The 21,165-nt window shown below is 37.0% G+C and overlaps 1 protein-coding gene across 2 annotated transcripts in view; it reads left to right on the top strand.

Annotated features, from left to right (window-relative positions):
• nacc2 (NACC family member 2) overlaps positions 1–21,165 on the top strand; it is an 80,413-nt gene that overhangs the window by 43,408 nt on the left and 15,840 nt on the right. Inside the window, exons 1-3 of one of the 2 annotated variants that reach the window (XM_087790726.1) lie at positions 14,200–14,590; positions 15,243–15,430; positions 18,587–19,336. In XM_087790726.1, coding sequence (XP_087646852.1) covers positions 15,319–15,430; positions 18,587–19,336 — 862 coding nt within the window. In that variant the 5' untranslated portion in view covers positions 14,200–14,590; positions 15,243–15,318. Of the gene's footprint in view, positions 1–14,199; positions 14,591–15,242; positions 15,431–18,586; positions 19,337–21,165 lie in introns of those variants that run through there. The other variant, XM_087790725.1, reaches the window with a different exon arrangement.

The raw sequence follows: 21,165 nt of genomic DNA, 5'->3' as shown, positions 1-21,165 counted from the left end.
GGGATTTCAGTGTATAACATCGTATCGTTCAGGGATTTCAGTGTATTTCAGTGTATAACATCGTATCGTTCAGGGATTTCAGTGTATTACATCGTATCGTCCTGGGATTTCAGTGTATTACATTGTATCGTCCTGGGATTTCAGTGTAATACATCGTATCGTCCAGGGATCTCAGTGTATTACATCGATCGTTCAGGGATTTCAGTGTATTACATTGTATCGTCCAGGGATTTCATTGTATCACATTGTATCGTTCACAGATTTCAGTTTATTACATTGTATCGTCCAGGGATTTCAATGTATTACATTGTATCGTCCAGGGATTTCAGTGTATCACATTGTATCGTTCAGGGATTTCAGTGTATCACATTGTATCGTTCAGGGATTTCAGTGTATCACATTGTATCGTCCAGGGATTTCAGTGTATTACATTGTATCGTCCAGGGATTTCATTGTATTACATTGTATCGTCCAGGGATTTCAGTGTATCACATTGTAACGTTCAGGGATTTCAGTGTATCACATTGTATCGTCAAGGGATTTCAGTGTATTACATTGTATTGTCTGGGATTTCAGTGTATTACATTGTATTGTTCAGGGATTTTAGTGTATTACATTGTATCGTCCAGGGATTTCAGTGTATTACATTGTATTGTCGGGGATTTCAGTGTATTACATTGTATTGTTCAGGGATTTCAGTGTATTACATTGTATCGTCCAGGGATTTCAGTGTATTACATTGTATCGTACAGGTATTTCAGTGTATAACATGGTATCGTTCAGGGATTTCAGTGTATTTCAGTGTATAACATCGTATCGTTCAGGGATTTCAGTGTATTTCAGTGTATAACATCGTATCGTTCAGGGATTTTAGTGTATTACATTGTATCGTTCAGGGATTTCAGTGCATTTCATTGTATCGTCCAGGGATTTCAGTGTATTACATTGTATCGTACAGGTATTTCAGTGTATAACATGGTATCGTTCAGGGATTTCAGTGTATTTCAGTGTATAACATCGCATCGTTCAGGGATTTCAGTGTATTTCAGTGTATAACATCGTATCGTTCAGGGATTTCAGTGTATTACATCGTATCGTCCTGGGATTTCAGTGTATTACATTGTATCGTCCTGGGATTTCAGTGTAATACATCGTATCGTCCAGGGATCTCAGTGTATTACATCGATCGTTCAGGGATTTCAGTGTATTACATCGATCGTTCAGGGATTTCAGTTTATTACATTGTATCGTCCAGGGATTTCATTGTATCACATTGTATCGTTCACAGATTTCAGTTTATTACATTGTATCGTCCAGGGATTTCAATGTATTACATTGTATCGTCCAGGGATTTCAGTGTATCACATTGTATCGTTCAGGGATTTCAGTGTATCACATTGTATCGTCCAGGGATTTCAGTGTATTACATTGTATCGTCCAGGGATTTCATTGTATTACATCGTATCGTTCAGGGATTTCAGTTTATCGCATCGTATCGTCCAGGGATTTCAGTGTATTACATAGTATCCTTCAGGGATTTCAGTGTATTACATCATATCGTACAGGGATTTCAGTGTATTACATCGTATCGTTGTAATATATATAATAATAATAATAATAATCTCTATTTATATATATCGTTGTTGTGTGTTTGCGAAGTTGGCGCGTTAACAATCAAACGTGATACAAGTTTTAGGCCAAACTTTGAACAGTTATACTTCATTTAAGTCATATGACTTGAAAGAATTTAAGAAGGAGGCTCGGGGACCCAGAGAGACCCTAAATACACTCACAATTAATACTGACAAACTAATACAAATCACAAAAAAGAACTCGAGTGTCCTCACATGGACCGGGTACAGCATATTGTCTTTTTTTTATCATCATTAATGTGGTAATGTTTTGTTTATATTTTCATTTGTAGAATCGCAGTAAAAACTGTAGTTATTGTGCCAGTGGCTCACGGCCAGTATGAGCAGCTCCCTGAGGGTGAGATGTCGTGAATCATCTGTGAAAGATAAACACAGGTAACATGACTTCAACATATAATATGTCTTGTTATTATTTTAATTAAGTGTTGTTTTTCTCTGCTGAGCAGCTATGGAAAATATTGATTAACCGTTGCAAATACCAGTACAGCCCTACTTCCATGGTGAAGATGTCGTCTGTCGGTATTCAAGTAATACTATGACGATGTACAGGGTGGATACTAGCTTTTCCTTGATTTTCTGAGACTCCTGTGTTTGTCTCAGTGTTATCTTGACCTTTAAAGTATATATTTTATTGAGTGTTGTTTTGATTGTTTAAGCGCTTTGTGACCCTGGTCTCGAAAAGCGCTATACAAATATAAATTACTTACTTACTTACTTAGTTACTATACCCATGCTGAATTTGGACACCTAGTGGCTGGTTGCAGAATAGCATCCTAGCCCATAGGCCTCAAGTTTTTGAACCCCTGGTCCAAAAATGTTTTGTCTTTGAATCTCTCTTTGATTAAACTCAATACTTTTTAAAATAATATATTATTAGCACATTAAGAGTATAAAAATAAGCAATTACGACATTTTAATGAATGACATAATCTATTTTGTACAGTAGTCGTTGTGTCTGTATGGAATCCAAACCAAATGACAAAATTGCTTTAAAATTAGGATATACAATAGGGGGCATAAGACCCCCATGATTACAAATCTATCCAAATCTAATGAAATCCAAACCAACCGTATTACATAAGACCATATTAGTTATATGTGTAGTGGTGGGGGTGGGGGTCAAATATGTCCAATTTTAAGGCAACAAAATTGAGACAAGCTAGCTTATCAGCTGTCTATTTAACTTATACACTTGCTTGCTTGGCTTATAATAAATCTAACTAGGTAATAAACTAGCTAGCTTATATATTAGCTAGCTAGGTCAAGGAAACATGGGGACAAGGGGAGTAAAAGACCCCCATGAAAATTCTGACATTCAGACAATTTTGATTACATTTAAGCTATATTAAGTTAAACAAAACATAATAAATAATACCAGCTCCTTTTATTATTCCTTAAGTGAGAGCAAAGGGAGGTAGAAGACCCCTTTCAGAAAATACTGTATGTACAATTTTATTTGCATTCATACTGTATTTAATACCTATTATGATGAGGATAATATATTTCAGATCCTTACTGACATTGTAAGGCCAATAATCCATCTGAACCTACTCTTCTTCTTTCTTCAGTTCTTTAGGTTATTTAATTTTTAAGTGCAGCTAGTACTATATAGATAAATATCTATTTCAATACTATACATCTATAAATGTAAAATATATACACATAGCATCCTGACATTTTCATGACCAACTTTATGTAACTTTCTTTTTATTTCAATGAAAAACATTTGTGAAGAAGACATTTTAAGGATGAACTAGATTTTGATTCATTCAATGGCATAAATGTTCCTCTGTGCCTTAGGGAGACGCAATGTTCTTCCCTGACATACTCAGTCTTTTGGAACAACCCTACGCTGGTGTATACATATTAAATATTAAAGATATGTTGTGGATTTAGCACAGTGAAGGCCAGTTTGCCGACTTTAAATGGCGACATAAATACGCTATAATACAACTTGTTTATTAAGCAGGAACATTAAACTAATAGGTCTAAAGTGATAATGTAATAAATGCTATAATTGTATGATTCATTGAAATTTTGGAATTCCTCAAAATGTTTCCATAATGGTTGAGATGTAGTATGTGAAAATCTCGGAACATTCGACGCTGATCAAGATGCTGGCCGATGGTGTTTGCAGACACATTTGTCAAATGGAAATAAAGGATCAAGGAGCATTTCAAAAATCATCCTCCTTAAAATGCAGCAAAGAGGTTTCGAGGGAGCTTTTTTTTGTAGCATTAAAAAGACATTAACATGTAGATGCGTCCTCGCCAGCCCATAATGTAAAATGCACTCGCGTCTACCGCATCAATTTTGCATTGGAATCCTCCCTCTCTCTTCTGCTGCTGGAACATAACCTCTGTGCTCGTCGCTGTCCTTTCCTTCCCTGACACGGACCATGACATCTGGCTTCTGTCCGTCCCGATCCATATCAAGCAGAGTGTCGGGAGGCCTCCAGAGGGCCGGGGCGCTAACAAAAGAAAAAAAAGGGAGAAAGTAACAATAGCCGACAGAGCGACGTCTCCTGAACAGACATCGCTGCCAACCTGGAGGCGTGAATTATTCATTTAATTTATCAATTTATGTGGACAAACAAAGAGTCCTGCATGAAGACAGTAGCCGCTCATGTGTAGGTGTTTGGTGAAGAATCTTCCTATGAATCACAGATATCACAACTTTTCTCTGACGAGCGAAGTCGGATTGACAGACCCCAAGATGTTCCTTAGCCAGTGCGAGGGTATTACAGGGAATGTGGCAAATAAACTGGACAGAAAACCTTTTTATACCTTTTATAACCTTTTATATATATATATATATATATATATATATATATATATATATATATATATTTATCTTACACTTGGTTTTTCTTTAGCTGAATTAATTAATAATGAAGCTCATTTACTGAGTAAAGTAGTTTGCAAATTATTATTTTGGTGCCCTTGGTAACCCTACCCATAACCATACCCCTACCCCTACCTCTAAACCTAACCCTAACCCTAACTCTACCACTAACCCGAACCCCAACCCTAGCACTGGCCCTACCCATACCCCTACCCCTACCTCTAACTCTACCTCTACCTCTACTCCTAACACTACCCCTAAGCCTAACCCTACCCCGAACCCTAACCCTAACCCTAACCCTAACCCTAACCCTAGCCCTAACCCAATCACAACAATGGATAAAAGAGTATTGATTGTAAAAGAAACATGTTTCATGCATAATTATACACAGCATTAAAAAAACAACAGGAAATGTTTGTTTCACACATATCTGAAGTTGTGGTTTAGTGAGTAACCAAAGTACTTCTGTATGTCTTCTTCAAAACCTCCTCTAGCTCTTTTAGGGGGAAAACCGAGGTGTTTCAAGACTCTTCCTCTTATAGCTGCTAAAGTTCATGACCACCATGGCGTGAGACACACACTGAAGTCTACATGCAATAGAAAGAGAAAACAAAGGAACATCTATCCTAAAGCTTTTGTGCAGTAAAGTCATCAGATTTTAAAGTTTAAGAATTTAAAAAGAACTCTACAGTGAAATGCTTATAATGACAAAATCAAACATATTAAAGAATTACTTAATTAAACATGTTTTTTTTATCTTTAAGAAGAGATTCTTATCATTTTTAACAAGCCAGCATCCAGTGAGAACGTAAGGAAATAAAACTGAATCCTACCATAAAAATCTATTTTTATAAAACTTGGAAATTTAGGTCATTCTGACTGGAATTTATTTGTTTTTCAAGCTCCCAGAATTGTTAAAAAAAAGTGAAAAACACAACATCTCTTTGTCACTTCTGCAGACAGAAAAAATAATAATGAATAAAAGGCCACCATGTGTTTAATCAAGCATCAATTCCAGCTTCACATTTATCAACGGTTTTGGACATTATTATTCATGCCCAGTTTAGTTTTTTTTTTGTTCTTATGAACAGTAGAAGTTTTGTGTTGATCCCAAACTATCTTCAAAACCACCCTCGTATTTTCACATCACTGCCAGGGACCATGAACCCCCCCAGATATTTCAACATAATCATATGTACAATAAGATACAAATGCTTCAGACAATGACAATAATAATAATAATAAATTAAATCAACAGCAGATGTAAGTGAAGTAGGCTCCCGTATAAACAGAAATTGTATTTTAAGAACCACTTTGAAGATTTAAAGATTAAAAAAACATCCTCTTACCTCCTACAAGGATGCGGGATGAGAGTCCCAAACTGCTTACCAAACATTATATTTCAGCATTAGCTGATGCTTTTTAAACCATTTAATGAATAGAGTTTCTTATTCTTTAATGTTTTTATTCCTAATAATGGATTGGTTCATGAGACAGCTGCTCACCGTCGTCTTCAGGGGCCACTTGGGTCGGTTCAGTCCAGAGAACTGCTGCTCTTGACATGTCTGTTCGGAACATGCGTCATATTTTCAGCATATCGGTTAAATGTTTGTCTGCATTTGTTCTTTAGATAAACTGTGAAATGAAAGAAAAATGCAGTTACCTTTAGAAATATGAGCTGAAATGGGCAGAAAGTTAACTTATATACATACTAGCTAGCTTATAAACTATTTATCTAGCTTATAAACTAACTTTCTAGCTTATAAACTATCTATCTAGCTTATAAACTAACTTTCTATCTTATAAACTATCTATCTAGCTATCTAACTATCTATCTAGCTATCTAACTATCTAGCTAGATGTCTCATAAACTAGCTATCTTATAAACTAGCTATCTTATAAACGACCTGAAGTTTACAGGCTAGCTAGCTGATAGACTATCTATCTAGTTTATAATACTGTATACATGGCTAGCTAAAAAAAAAAACTAGCTGGTTTATATACTAGCTAGCTAATTAACAATCTAGCTTGCTAGCTCATTAACAAGCTAGATTGTTAATTAGCTAGCTAGCTTGTAAACTTCAGGTAGTTTATAAAATAGCTAGTTTATAAGATAGATAGATAGTTTATAAGCTAGATAGATAGTTTATAAGATAGATAGTTTCTAAGATAGATAGTTACTTTATAAGCTAGATCAATAGTTTATAAGCTAGATAGTTACTTTATAAGCTAGATAGATAGTTTGTAATATAGATAGTTACCTTATAAGCTAGATAGATAGTTTATAAGATAGATGGATAGTTTATAAGCTAGATAGATAGTTTAAAAGATAGATAGTTTCTAAGATAGATAGATAGTTTCTAAGATAGATAGTTACTTTATAAGCTAAATAGATAGTTTATAGGATAGATAGTTACTTTATAAGCTAGATAGATAGTTTATAAGATAGATAGTTACATTATAAGCTACATAGATAGTTTATAAGATAGATGGATAGTTTATAAGCTATATAGATAGTTTATAAGATAGTTTCTAAGATAGATAGATAGTTTATAAGATAGTTTATAAGCTAGATAGATAGTTTCTAAGATAGATAGATAGTTTATAAGCTTGATAGATAGTTTTTAAGTTATATAGATAGTTTTTAAGTTATATAGATAGTTTAAAAGTTAGATAGATAGTTTACAAGTTAGATAGAATATTACATTATTTACGACATGAAGGATTTTTTACCGTTTGAGGCCAAATCTGACCTTAATTTTGACCTTGAATTTTTAATTTTGGTGAAAATGACACGAATAACCAAAACAGTCCTGAAAGAAAAAACAGCTGCTCATGTTGACCAATTAGAAAGTGATGCCCAATGGTGGCAAACTTTTATTGGGAACAAGTTGGTCACATTAAGAAAAGTTACGGGGGACGGATGTTAGTGGATTTCCTCGCAGCACTTTCTCAAGAGTTATTTCCCCCGAAATACACAAAGGTCTCGTTGAAAAGGACAGTCAGTCTCCGTCGAGAGTGAAAAGTTGCTCCAGATCTTTTTTTTTCTTCAGTCTCCTCAATCAATCGTGGCTCACGATGCAGCATGATGGGGAACACGGCTCTTTTGAAGCTCCGCGAAGATTTCAACATTTACGACTCGCAACTAAACAGTGGAGACGCAGAACCAGATGGAGCTTTTTTGCAAACTTCGTCAAATAAACACCAGGAATGGAGCGAGGGGGGAAGGCCAAGGCTTAAGAGGTCTGGCGCGAGGGAGACGACAGGGAACAATCGGAGGGAGGTGGCTCTCCTTGAAGTGTCGAGAACCATAAACTAGAAGCCAGAGCAGAGAGTCCAGGAGAGCTTTAGGAGCTGAATGAGTCGCTCATAGAAGCAGCAGGTGCGAGATATCAGGTGCTAGTGAAGAGTTTATAATAGAAACATATAATCAGGATAAAAAGATTAATAGAAACTTAATTTAAAAAAAAAACCCCTCTTTTAACAGTTGTTTTTACTTGATTAATGATTATTATTATTCTATTGTTGTTTATTATTTTTAAACAATGAGTGTCACGAGGTACAAACAAACATCATTAATTTAAAACAGCACAATAGTAAAATAATACATGAAAGTATATCTGTGTGTCGTCTGCAAAAAAATTGATAATAATAACAATAAATTAATTAATAAAATAAAATAATAAAGCGCTTTATAAATACAAATTACTTACTTATAAGAGACATTATGCGTGGTTAAAAATCTGGCCAAGAGGAAGCGAATAAATATAAAATACAATCTGAACTAATACTGACCCCTGTTGTACGCCACAGTCGACACTGGCTGTAGAACTCGACAATTCTTTCAATGGCGACGGCAAATATTCTGTCGTTTATTAAGTTTGTTGTGATGGAGAAAAAGAAAAAAAAGACAAGTACGATTTCGCATAACTAGCCTCACATCTTAAAAAGAGGTCCCTTGAAGTACAGAGTTCCTTATTAAATACCATGTAATTGGAGCATTTAAAAAAATTGTAATAATGTATTCATGCAGAACCTTTTCAAACTTTAAGTAGTAACACGGTGCTAAACTTAATAAATAAAACTAGTTTTTTTTCTCTTTTTATATTTACCCAAGACGAATATTACCTCAAAGTGGCACAAAATGTACTTTTTATTTTGGGGAAATTACAGAAAAATGTGTAATTAAATTTATTGGGGGGATTTTTTTCTTTTAAATGTTACACTCAAACACAGCCCTAAAAATTTCGAGCGGAAAGCACAAAAAGAAGAAGAACTCCGACTGCAAAATAATAAAAACAACGCTATAATAAAAGATTTAAAAATACCGTAGCTGTCAACACAAGGGTACGACACTTAAGACATAAACAGGAAACTTAAAGCACGTTGGGCGTTATCAAATCTCACAGATTAAATAAAAAATAAATGCACAGGGCACGAGGAAAAATACACAAAACAGCAAAATGAGAAAAATTTGGAGAGGTCAACTTTAACATGTGGGAAGTGTGATGCCTGACACTGCGGACTGGAACCAAGAATCTCAAAATAGACAAAAAAAAGCGCCAAAATAAAAGCAATTAACAAACTTTTACTTATTATGACACAAATCTAGCTAATATATATTATCAAAAAATACGTTAGCTAGAGAACATTTTTGAAAGCTTTGACTGGTTCAAAACAAAACATATCAAATTGATCTTGTTTCTTTCTTTTTATTTGACGCTTTTCTTATCGTGTCTTGTTCCTTAAAAAAAAATTATAAATGAAGATTGAAAAACCATTTCGACATAAAGTGTATTTCATCTCCTTTTCTTGAAATGTTCCCACCTTACATGACCGCCGACAATCACAGTACATAATGTGACCACTTTGGACATTTAGTTGCCGACTCTTTTTTTTCATCCATGCAAGTGTACGTAACAAGTCTTTCACTGTATGCTCAAGGTTGTTTTTTTCATACCTTTGTTTGCATTGTGAGTTCTGTCCGAGGCCCTCTTGAGCTCCATTCTTTCGCAAGCGTTTGTCCTTGCAAGTGTGTCTCTGTGTCTTTGTGAAGATTCATGTTTGAATTGTATTATCATTGCCCTCATAACTGTTGCTGGTGGGTCAGCGTCGTAATTTGTTCCTGCAGGAGAACCTCTCGTTGTGTTGAGTTCGAACCTCTCGTTGTGTTGAGTTCAACGTGACGACATCCTTGATGTTAGATACACAAAACCTCACAGTACGAGTCGATACGATATATTTGGATACGCTTGCATCATCCTCCCAATGATTTTAGGGCACGCTCGACTTAAGTGACATTTTGGGATTGTGTAACTCTCTTTTGGTTGAATTAATAGAACTGAAAAATAACAAAATATGTCCTGACATCAGCTTTAACTGCTATTGGAGTCGACTGTATCCTCTCGTCCTCAGTCATCGCCGGGATCTGGGATTACATTGTTCCTCTAGCTGCCGAGGACGAAATAACATAATAACTTAAAAAATAAAAAATTGATACAGGCCTGTTGAAAAAAATTACATATATATATATATATATACTTTATCTATTTTAACATGGCACAAATCATATATATATTTTTTATCGTAATTATTTTCTATTCCGGTTAAGTGTGGATAAACTAATTTTATTTATTTATTACTTTTCACCATGACCGTGCTAATATTCATATCGTTTTTGTGTTGCATTTCAACATCTCGCCTCCAGGTGGCAGTAGTTATAAAGTCCTCTGCAGCTAAATGAACAGTGAAATCCAGAGGAGATAACTGAGGATGAGAGGAGACAGTCGACTCCAGGAGAGAGTTACGACTTTCGTCAAGAGTCATGTGGTCTTTAAATTCTTCAACACCAGAGTCAAGTACTTGACAATACTACAAATATATAATATATATTCCGGCAATGACTGAGGACGAGAGGATACAGTCGACTTCAGGAGAAAGTTATGACTTTCGTCAACAGTCATGTAGTCTGTAAATTCTGCAACACCAGAGTCAAGTACTCGACAATACTACAAATATATAATATATATTCCAGCAATGACTGAGGACGAGAAGATACAGTCGACTCTAGGAGATAGTTACGACTTCGTCAAGAGTCATCTGGTCTGTAAATTATGCAACACCAGAGTCAAGTACACGACAATACTACAAATATATAATATATATTCAGAGAATAATTGAGGACAATAGGATACAGTCGACTCCAGCAGAGGTTACGACTTTGTCAAGTCATCTGGTCTGTAAATTATGCAACACCAGAGTCAAGTACACGACAATACTACAAATATATAATGTATATCCCTGCAATGACTGAGGACGAGAGGATACAGTCGACTCTAGGAGATAGTTACGACTTCGTCAAGAGTCATCTGGTCTGTAAATTATGCAACACCAGAGTCAGGTACTCAGCAATACTACAAATATATAATATATATCCCGGCAATGACTGAGGACGAGAGGATACAGTCGACTTCAGGAGAAAGTTACGACTTCGTCAAGAGTCATGTAGTCTGTAAATTCTGCAACACCAGAGTCAAGTACTCGACAATAGTACAAATACATAATATAAATTCCGGCAATGACTGAGGACGAGAGGATACAATCGACTTCAGGAGAAAGTTACGACTTCGTCAAGAGTCATGTGGTCTGTAAATTCTGCAACACCAGAGTCAGGTTCACGTCAATACTACAAATATATCTGTGTTACTACAGTATATATATTGCAATATATCGTTTTCGTTGCCACCGTATCGTGACTTGTATGATATTGTGACTTGTATGATATTGTGACTCGTATCGTATCATGACTTGTATCGTACCGTGACTTGTATCGTACCGTAACTTGTATCGTATCGTGACTTGTACCGTATCGGACTTGTACCGTATCGTGACTTGTACCGTATCGGACTTGTACCGTATCGTGACTTTTACCGTACGTGACTTGTACCATATCGTGACTTGTACCGTATCGTGACTGGTATCGTATCGTGACTTGTATTGTATCGTGACTTGTATCGTATCGTGACTTGTATCGTACCGTGACTTGTATCGTACCGTAACTTGTATCGTATCGTGACTTGTACCGTATCGGACTTGTACCGTATCGTGACTTTTACCGTACGTGACTTGTACCATATCGTGACTTGTACCGTATCGTGACTGGTATCGTATCGTGACTTGTATCGTATCATGACTTGTATCGTATCGTGACTTGTATCGTACCGTGACTTGTATCGTACCGTAACTTGTATCGTATCGTGACTTGTACCGTATCGGACTTGTACCGTATCGTGACTTTTACCGTACGTGACTTGTACCATATCGTGACTTGTACCGTATCGCGACTGGTATCGTATCGTGACTTGTATCGTATCGTGACTTGCATCGTATTGTGACTTGTATTGTACCGTGACTTGTATCGTATCGTGACTTGTAATCGTACCGTGACTTGTATTGTACCGTGACTTGTATCGTATCGTGACTTGTATCGTATTGTGACTTGTATCGTACCGTGACTTGTATCGTATCGTGACTTGTAATCGTACCGTGACTTGTATTGTACCGTGACTTGTATCGTATCGTGACTTGTATCATATCGTGACTTGTATTGTGACTGGTATCGTATAGTGACTTGTATCGTGACTTGTATCGTGGCTTGTATCAGGACTGGTATCGTATCGTGACTCGTACCGTATTGTGACTTGTATCGTATCGTGACTTGTATCGTACCGTGACTTGTATCGTATCGTGACTTGTAATCGTACCGTGACTTGTATCGTATCGTGACTTGTATCGCGACTGGCATCGTATCGTGACTCGTACCGTATCGTGACTTGTATCGTGTCTGGTATCGTATCGTGACGTGTATCGTGACTTGTATCGTGGCTTGTATCGTGACTGGTATCGTACCGTGACTCGTATTGTATCGTGACTTGTATCATATTGTGACTTGTATCGTGACTGGTATCGTATCGTGACTCGTACCGTATCGTGACTTGTATCGTATCGTATCGTGACTTGTATCGTGTCTGGTATCGTATCGTGACGTGTATCGTGACTTGTATCGTGGCTTGTATCGTGACTGGTATCGTACCATGACTGGTATCGTACCGTGACTCGTATCTTACCGTGACTCGTATCGTACCGTGACTCGTATCGTATCGTGACTCGTATTGTATCGTGACTTGTATCATATTGTGACTTGTACCGTATCGTGACTGGTATCGTATCGTGACTTGTATCGTATCGTGACTTGTATCGTATCGTGACTTGTATCGTATCGTGACTTGTATCTTACCGTGACTTGTATCGTACCGTAACTTGTATCGTATCGTGACTTGTACCGTATCGGACTTGTACCGTATCGTGACTTTTACCGTACGTGACTTGTACCATATCGTGACTTGTACCGTATCGCGACTGGTATCGTATCGTGACTTGTATCGTATCGTGACTTGCATCGTATTGTGACTTGTATCGTACCGTGACTTGTATCGTATCGTGACTTGTAATCGTACCGTGACTTGTATTGTACCGTGACTTGTATCGTATCGTGACTTGTATCGTATTGTGACTTGTATCGTACCGTGACTTGTATCGTATCGTGACTTGTAATCGTACCGTGACTTGTATTGTACCGTGACTTGTATCGTATCGTGACTTGTATCATATCGTGACTTGTATTGTGACTGGTATCGTATAGTGACTTGTATCGTGACTTGTATCGTGGCTTGTATCAGGACTGGTATCGTATCGTGACTCGTACCGTATTGTGGCTTGTATCGTATCGTGACTTGTATCGTACCGTGACTTGTATCGTATCGTGACTTGTAATCGTACCGTGACTTGTATCGTATCGTGACTTGTATCGTGACTGGTATCGTATCGTGACTCGTACCGTATCGTGACTTGTATCGTACCGTAACTTGTATCGTATCGTATCGTAACTTGTATCGTGTCTGGTATCGTATCGTGACATGTATCGTGACTTGTATCGTGGCTTGTATCGTACCGTGACTCGTATCGTACCGTGACTCGTATCGTACCTTGACTTGTATCATATTGTGACTTGTACATATCGCCATATCCACATACGCGCCCCCTCATCATCATTCAGCTCATGACGAAACCCATCACGGAAGCGAGGGAATCTTCCAGCGTTCGTCTGAAACATCCCTCTTCACTTCACCGATTTCTTTTTCTTTTTTTTTTTCCATCCAAGACAATGGGTGACGCATTCTCTCCAAACTTGCGTCAAACTGGGATTTCAAAAAGTTACACTGGTGGACGTGCGATCGATTTAACGAACGCCCGTGACCCCGACTGTTACTCCCCCCTTACCTCCCCCCTTTACCTCCCCCATCAACTCCATCTCCTCCCCGAGATGATTTAGACACATTCGTGTCCAGGGGCAAGTGGCAGAAGTGGCTTCAACCTAATTGTCTTTCTCTCCTCGTACTGTCCTCAAATGACTTTCTACCTCCCTCCCTCCCTCGCGTCTCTCCCTCTCTCTCCCTCCCTCTCTCTCTCTGCCCAGCCTCTGTCTGTAACTGTAGCCTGTGTTTTTCTCTCCCTCCCACTCCCTGCGACGTATAGATACTGCATTGATCAGACACATGCGCCGAGACGCTCGCGCGCACGCGCACGCACACACACACACACCCGAAAAAATCCTCCCACTCCTTTCATCATTGATTCGCTCTGCTCTCTCTCTCTCTCTCTGACATTCTCTCTCCACTGGCACTTGTTGAATTAAACCCTCGGAGAATAGAGGGAGAGAGAGAGAGAGAGAGAGAAAAGGGGGGAGAGAGAGAGATAATGACAGAGGAGGGTTTTTCGAGACGAGCAGACAACGAGGAGGGAGAAATGGGGAGCAGGCAGGGATAGGAAGGTAGATGCGCTCGGACAAGCGGGTGAGGATCAGGTTCAGGGGAATGACACCCGGAGTACATCATCTTTTTCTTTTTTTTTCTTCCTCTTCTTCTTCTTCTCCCCACAACAACTGTCCCGGCCGGTGCGTCAAAGCTTGCTCTCCTTCTCCTTCTTCTTCTTCTTCTTATTTTCCCCGCAAAAGTTGTGTCCTTTGGCGTCTCCAGGTGAGCCACATTCTCTCTCTCTTTCTCTTTCTCTCTCTCTTTCCTTTTCTCTCCCCCCCGCAGTGTGTTGTCGAGGCGTGCATAGTTTTCGTGGAAGTGAGCCAGAGTCCGTCTGTATGCATGGAGTAGGAAAAGAAAGGGAGTGTGTAAAGAGAAGGCGGTGACATTCTTTTTTTTTTTTTTTCAGTTTGTATTCCTGGAAACTGTTCTGCAGCATTGCTCAATAATGAAACTGCTGGGGTTGTGTGAGGAGAAAAAACAGTAATTCTGTTTTTATAATAATATTTATCTTTTTTTTATACATATATATAAATGAGGGGAAAGTGTTGCTGCCAAAAAGGGTGGAAAAAAGTTTTCTGGGAATCATTCTAAACAACATAGCCTTCGGGGTGTTTCACATTGTTCCCATATACAGTCGGCATGTGTTCTTCCTTTTTTTTTTTTTTTTCTCTCTTTACTTGACTCCTCCTGCTTTCTCTCTCACCCACTGCATCCTCCTCTCTTTCACACACACCTCTCACTTCAACCTCCACTGTATTCATTTTCTCACTTCGTCTCACTGCTTCCGCCTTTAATGTGATCTCAATTTTTTCTTTCTTTCTTCTTCTCTCTCTCCCTCACAATGACTTCTCTCCACCGCTTTCCTTCGCAGATGCGTCTCTCGCTGAATAGCTGAAGCCTCGACTTGCCTCGGTTTTTTCTTTTTTTTTTGTATCCCGGCGTCCATCATGTCCCAGCTGCTCCATGTGGAGATCCCCAACTTTGGAGCCACAGTGTTGGGCTCCCTCAACGAGCAGCGGCTCCTGGGACACTACTGTGATGTTTCCATCCTGGTCAAAGGTCAGTCGCAAAAGTTCACTTTCACGCCTTGAAATTTGTTATTGTTTATTTATTCATTGCTGTCATTGATCGTCACCAGTGCATGGTGTTGGTTTGAGGGTGAAAGTAATAATATTCCTCTTTATATCCTTGAAAAATGATAACATCTAAATATAAAATCCACTAATAATCAAGTTTGGAAGAATTTAGTTTCAGTTTATGTTTTTTGGGGTTCCCCAGAGCTCAGTATTTGGACTACCGTTCTTCACGGTATTATTTATTTTACAGTATATATGAAACTTTTATTCGTATATATTTATATACTCAACTTAGATCACATGATCGTGTTTTTCTTATACCGAATAAGATAATGTTTTGTTTTGATCCCGAAATGCTTGATCAATAAAATATTTACATGTAATAATCACGTGGCTTATTGAATACTTTGACCAAAATCTAATTTCAATGCTTTCTTCTTATTTATAGGTACAAATATGAACATATTAACATAAATAAACTCCATGAATGTAACAAAAATAACTAATACATATGAAAGTATTTAGATAATTATATCCTGGTAACAATATTAAAGTGTGTTGAATTTAATCCTATCACGTTGTGTAAAGACCGAGTAAGTCTATTAGAAGAATTTCGTTTTTTGGTTGTTTTTGCTTTTTTAAACTGGCTGTCAGTTGTGGGGTTCCCAAGGGCTCAGTTCTTGGACTACTTTTTGTGTCAAAGTTTCATTTTTCATGTATAAAATTCCGATTTTTATACTTAAATCCTTAATACAAGTTACATGATTAGGTGTTTTTTTCTGAAGGGGAGAAAATCAACAACATTAAGTTTAAGTCTAATTCTATCTAGTCTTATTAGATAAATAAATAGCATGAGTTATGGTAAACAAACAGTTACTTATGCTCGAGAATTCAGCTCAACTTATAAATATCTGCGGCAAAGGTCAGTCTAAAGTTAACTTCACGCCTGAAATTGTTATTGTTTATTATCAACAGTGCATGAAATTGGTTTGAGGGAAAGTAACAATATTGATAAATGGATTGAACTAAATCCCAGTGGGTTACAATATCTGATCAGATCTGACCTTAAAATTATGGGTCAAACCATTGATGTTTTTGTATAATAAAAACACTCATGAATTACTTTAATAAACAATAAATAATTTAGTTTGACGTTAAAAAAAACTGACCGGCAATCTATTGTCTGGTTCCACAGGGCTCACTATTTGGACTACTTTTGTTTAAAGTTTGACTTCTTTTTTTTTATTGATATCTTAAAAACAGGTGACATGGTTATGTTTTTGTCAGAGGAAGATAATTAATAACACAAAGTTGAATCTATTATAATAATATATATATATATATATTAAGTCTTATTTTACACTTATTTAACCAAATCAAATTCAAAATTATTTAATTATTAATCTCAAATAAAAGTATTCTGCCTTAATTTTGAATTAATATATTTAATACAAATTTGCATTGCAATTTTACTTTTGTCGCTTTGTTTTTTTTTTTGTGAATGTATCTTGGATTAAGGGTCTTGGGGTTCCACAGGGATCACCTATTGGACCCATGTGATTTAGACAAAGAGTAGCCCAAAGTTTCAGTCTGTATTTGACATATTTCAAAAAATTGATTATGCCGAAAAAGCATCAATCATTATAGTCAGTAAGACGACATTTTAATTAGTCATAGACTACTGTGGCAATTCTGATGAAGTGTGACGAGGTGACTTTTTTGGAAATCTATTTTTACAAATAAAGGCTTTTTTATTTCTCAAATATTCTAAGCTGGGTTGTATTCTATTACTCTTGCATAACGTCTTAACCCTTGTGTTATCTCAGTGGTCACCCACAGGCCTGAAAACAAATGTGTTTGTGGTATCCCTTGGGCCTCTGTTGATCCTGAGATAACACAATGGTTAACCGTTAGGGGTTAGAGAATATTTATCAATATGTCGGCCAACTATTAAATATGAATTTGAAAGTATATAACTCACGTCCTACATTATATCCAGTGCGGTTTCGAAACCTCATGATCAAGAAAACCATCGGTATGCGTGATGATCTAGGCGAAGACAATGTGTCGTAAGACCAGAAGAATTCACCCGTTAGCTTAACCGTAAACGTTAGCAAGAAACGCAGAGAAGGTCAGAAGATTTCACGGATCATTCCGGCTTTTGTTTTTTCAATCAGTTTCACCAACTAAATTAAAAATATACAATTTTTTTTTTTTTTTCTTGTCAATCTAATCTAATCCTCTTTTTGAGATTTGCTGCTGGAACTTTCTCTCAGACATTTAAAATTTACCAATACAGAGTTCAAATCTCACCATTGAACAAATCTCAAGAAGTAGTGAAGAAAAAGAAAGAAAAGGAAATAGTGATATTATTAACTTAAAGTCGTAAAACGTTTTATTGTTATTTAAGACCTGGAATTTGCCCAGTTAATAAACACCTCTATTTTGTATATACTTTATCTATGTATAACTATTTACATTTTCTTTGTATGTCTTCCTTTTTCTTTGTTGCTTCTTTTTATTTGAGCATTTATTTAATGTCAAAATTAATTTAAAAAACGTAAAATAAAGTGCAGCATTTATATCAAAGATTTAATGGAATATTATAAGTTTAAATTGCAATTTAAGCTTAATTTCAAATCGTATTTAAGGCCCTTTTTTATTCGTCATAGGTCCGTTTGTCCCTTAAGTAAATTATACATTGTGATCAATTCAATCAACGTCAACGTTCTTCTTAAGTTACAAAAAGTAAATAAAGAATATTTGGGTGATTAAGGGCAGGGGTCCCCAACCTTTTTTTGACACCACTGAACGTTATATATCAGTAACATATTCACAGACAGACGGGTAAAAACTGTTAGAATAAATCATATTAAGTTCATGTTTCACTAGTACACAGTGTTATTTTTGAAACTAACTTTACTGAACGGAGCATCTTGACGTGTCAAGAGTCACCGACTAATAAAATACAATCTGTTTTCACAACAAAGAACCTTACAGATGGACTGAAATAGTATTTTAAAAAAAATGTTTAAATGCCAACAAACCAGTGTTGCAGGGGAAATTTGGAAACTTCATGTACTTGATGCATCTACAACTCACGAGTAATTATTCATCTGCTCTTGTCGTGGGGTTCCAGGTCAGGCTTTCAAAGCCCACCGGGCCGTCCTGGCCGCCAGCAGCCTCTACTTCCGCGACCTCTTCAGCACGTCCACCAAGACCCAGTTCGAGCTGCCCTCGTCCGTCACGCCCGCCTGCTTCGAGCAGATCCTCACCTTCTGCTACACGGGGAAGCTCACGATGGCGGCCAGTGAGCAGCTGGTGGTCATGTACACAGCCGGCTACCTCCAGATCCAACACATCGTGGAGAAAGGCATGGACCTCATGTTCAAGGCGAACTCACCTCATTGCGACTCGCAGACGGCCGGGTCCCTGGAAGAAACGGGTTCCGAGCCGCAGAGCCCGTGCAATAACGGCAACGGTTTAGCCGTGGCGGCGCTTTTGGCGAACTCTGGCTGGTCCCCATCCCTCCTCATGCCTCAGAGGAAGATCAAACTGGAAGGGGGAGACCCCACCCCGCTCACCATCCCGTCCTCGCAGAGCAAGACCTCGTCCTCGGAGCTGAGCAGTCGCCTGACCAGGGCCAGCTTGTTTTACACCACGGCGGGAGGGACCCCCATCCCCGGGATGCTGCCGTACCACCTCCAGGGGGCCGGCGTGGCGGGTACCGGGGTGGAGAGGTCCAGTCCCGGCGCGTCCAGTCTACCCACTACTGACAGTCCCACGTCCTACCAGAACGAGGACGAGGAGTTCGAGGAAGAGCCGTACGACGGGATCATAGAGGACGCCTACAGTCACATCTACGGACGCTCTGCCAACCCGTATGGAAGTAAGTGTTGCTTGAAACACACTGACACCACATTTGGGATGGGCCGACGAAGATGGTCCAGTAGATGGCGCTCTTCGCTTAAAATGTGTGGAAGCTCCGTTAAGATATTTGTCTACAGACTGTAAAGAGTTGACTTTTTTAAAATGATGCTTCATGAAGCTTCGTCAACTCAACTATTGGTTCACACACTAACAGGAGAAAGATCCACCAGTACGGAAGTATATATATATATATATATATATATATATATATATATTATAATATTCAATGGTTGAATTTAACACTTCAAATGTGGAAACTTTATTTTTTGGCGGGAAAAATGGAATTTAGTACTATTTTAAACGGTTTTAAGAGTTTAATTTTAAAAATGTAATATTTTTTATATTAATACATTTTTTTTTACATATTTAGTTTGAAATTTAAATTTCAGTAATGCAAAAATATATATATTTTTATTCAATTTCTTTTTTTAATTTGTAGAATTTTGAATTAAATTTTAAATGTTGGTATAATAGTGATTACAGCCATGATTGGCTGAAAATGTCATAATTATAAAAGAGTTTAATTGGTGACTCGAAAATTGTCAGTAGGTTTGTGTCTGTGGTTTTTCATAGATAGTAGCCACAGATATATATGAGTAGCTGCGAAAGGTTTTTAGCAAAATGTAACCTTATACCCAAATTTTCTCAAGGAAATCCATTAAGTTATCCATAAGTATCCATCTAAAAGGTTCTAAATGTTAAAGACATTGTTATGGATTAGTCAGTAATAAAGGAGTTAAAGGACAAAACATCAAAAAACAACAACAAATATTTCAGTTGCTTTATTCTTAAAACTTCTAATTGTATTTGTGTCATCACTAACGTTGATGACACTAACAAACAAGCAAAAACATATTAAAATATAAATTTTCAAAAAAGTTTTTTATTTAAAAAAGAAAAAGGGAAATAATTACATGATTTTAAATGATGAGAAGCTCATTCTTTCTTTCTTTTTCATTTAAATTAAAAATTGTGTTTTTTAGTAATTTTTAGAAAGAAAGTTTATTTAATATTATACAAAACAAAATCAAATGCAAAACTGAACTTACAATCAAAGAGAATTTAGAAGATGATGCTACATTAAAAAAATAAACATCAAGTATTTAGTTATATATACATTTTTTAATTCCTTTTTTAGAAAGGGTGGAGTATATATTCTTGGAGCTTAAAAAAATCCATAAATAAAATAAAAAATTAATCATGAAAATATAGAAAATAACAAGATTATTGATTTATTTTATTGAAAAATATATACATTTTACAGATAAATATATATATTTTAAATATATATATATATATATATATATATATATATATATATATATGTGTGCATATGATGTTAAAATAAAACTTCTAGAATGCTATCGTAACTGAATAAATATATTATTTTATGTCCATTCTTGTTCCCTTTTCCTAAATACTTTCTTTTCTTGCACGTTTTTATTTCCACTCCTCCCTCTGGAGGCTCAGGTTCTCACGTTCATTCCTCTTAATTAAAAAAAAAAAAAAAAACGCCATTTCATGCTCAAGCCCGAAATAAAAGTTGTGCTCGGAAAAATACTCCAGTGTTTAACGGCCGCGTCGTAAAAACAGGTTGAATGAGCAGATGGCGAGGAGATGATCTCAAAGCACGCTTCACCTTATTTACTTTCCAGCTGTGAAGCCAGTGTTTCTGCCTCCGCCCCCGGCTAGCCGCCGCCGCTCGCCTCATATTGGACGAGAAGCCAATGACTCGCACGACTTGTATCGCCGTCTCTGTCTGTTCCTGCACAATAGTTAGTGGAGCGT

Source organism: Callionymus lyra, chromosome 5 (assembly GCF_982586985.1).
Source record: "Callionymus lyra chromosome 5, fCalLyr1.hap1.1, whole genome shotgun sequence".
Lineage (NCBI taxonomy): Eukaryota > Metazoa > Chordata > Actinopteri > Syngnathiformes > Callionymidae > Callionymus > Callionymus lyra.
This window is presented reverse-complemented; position numbering and strand designations above follow the sequence as displayed.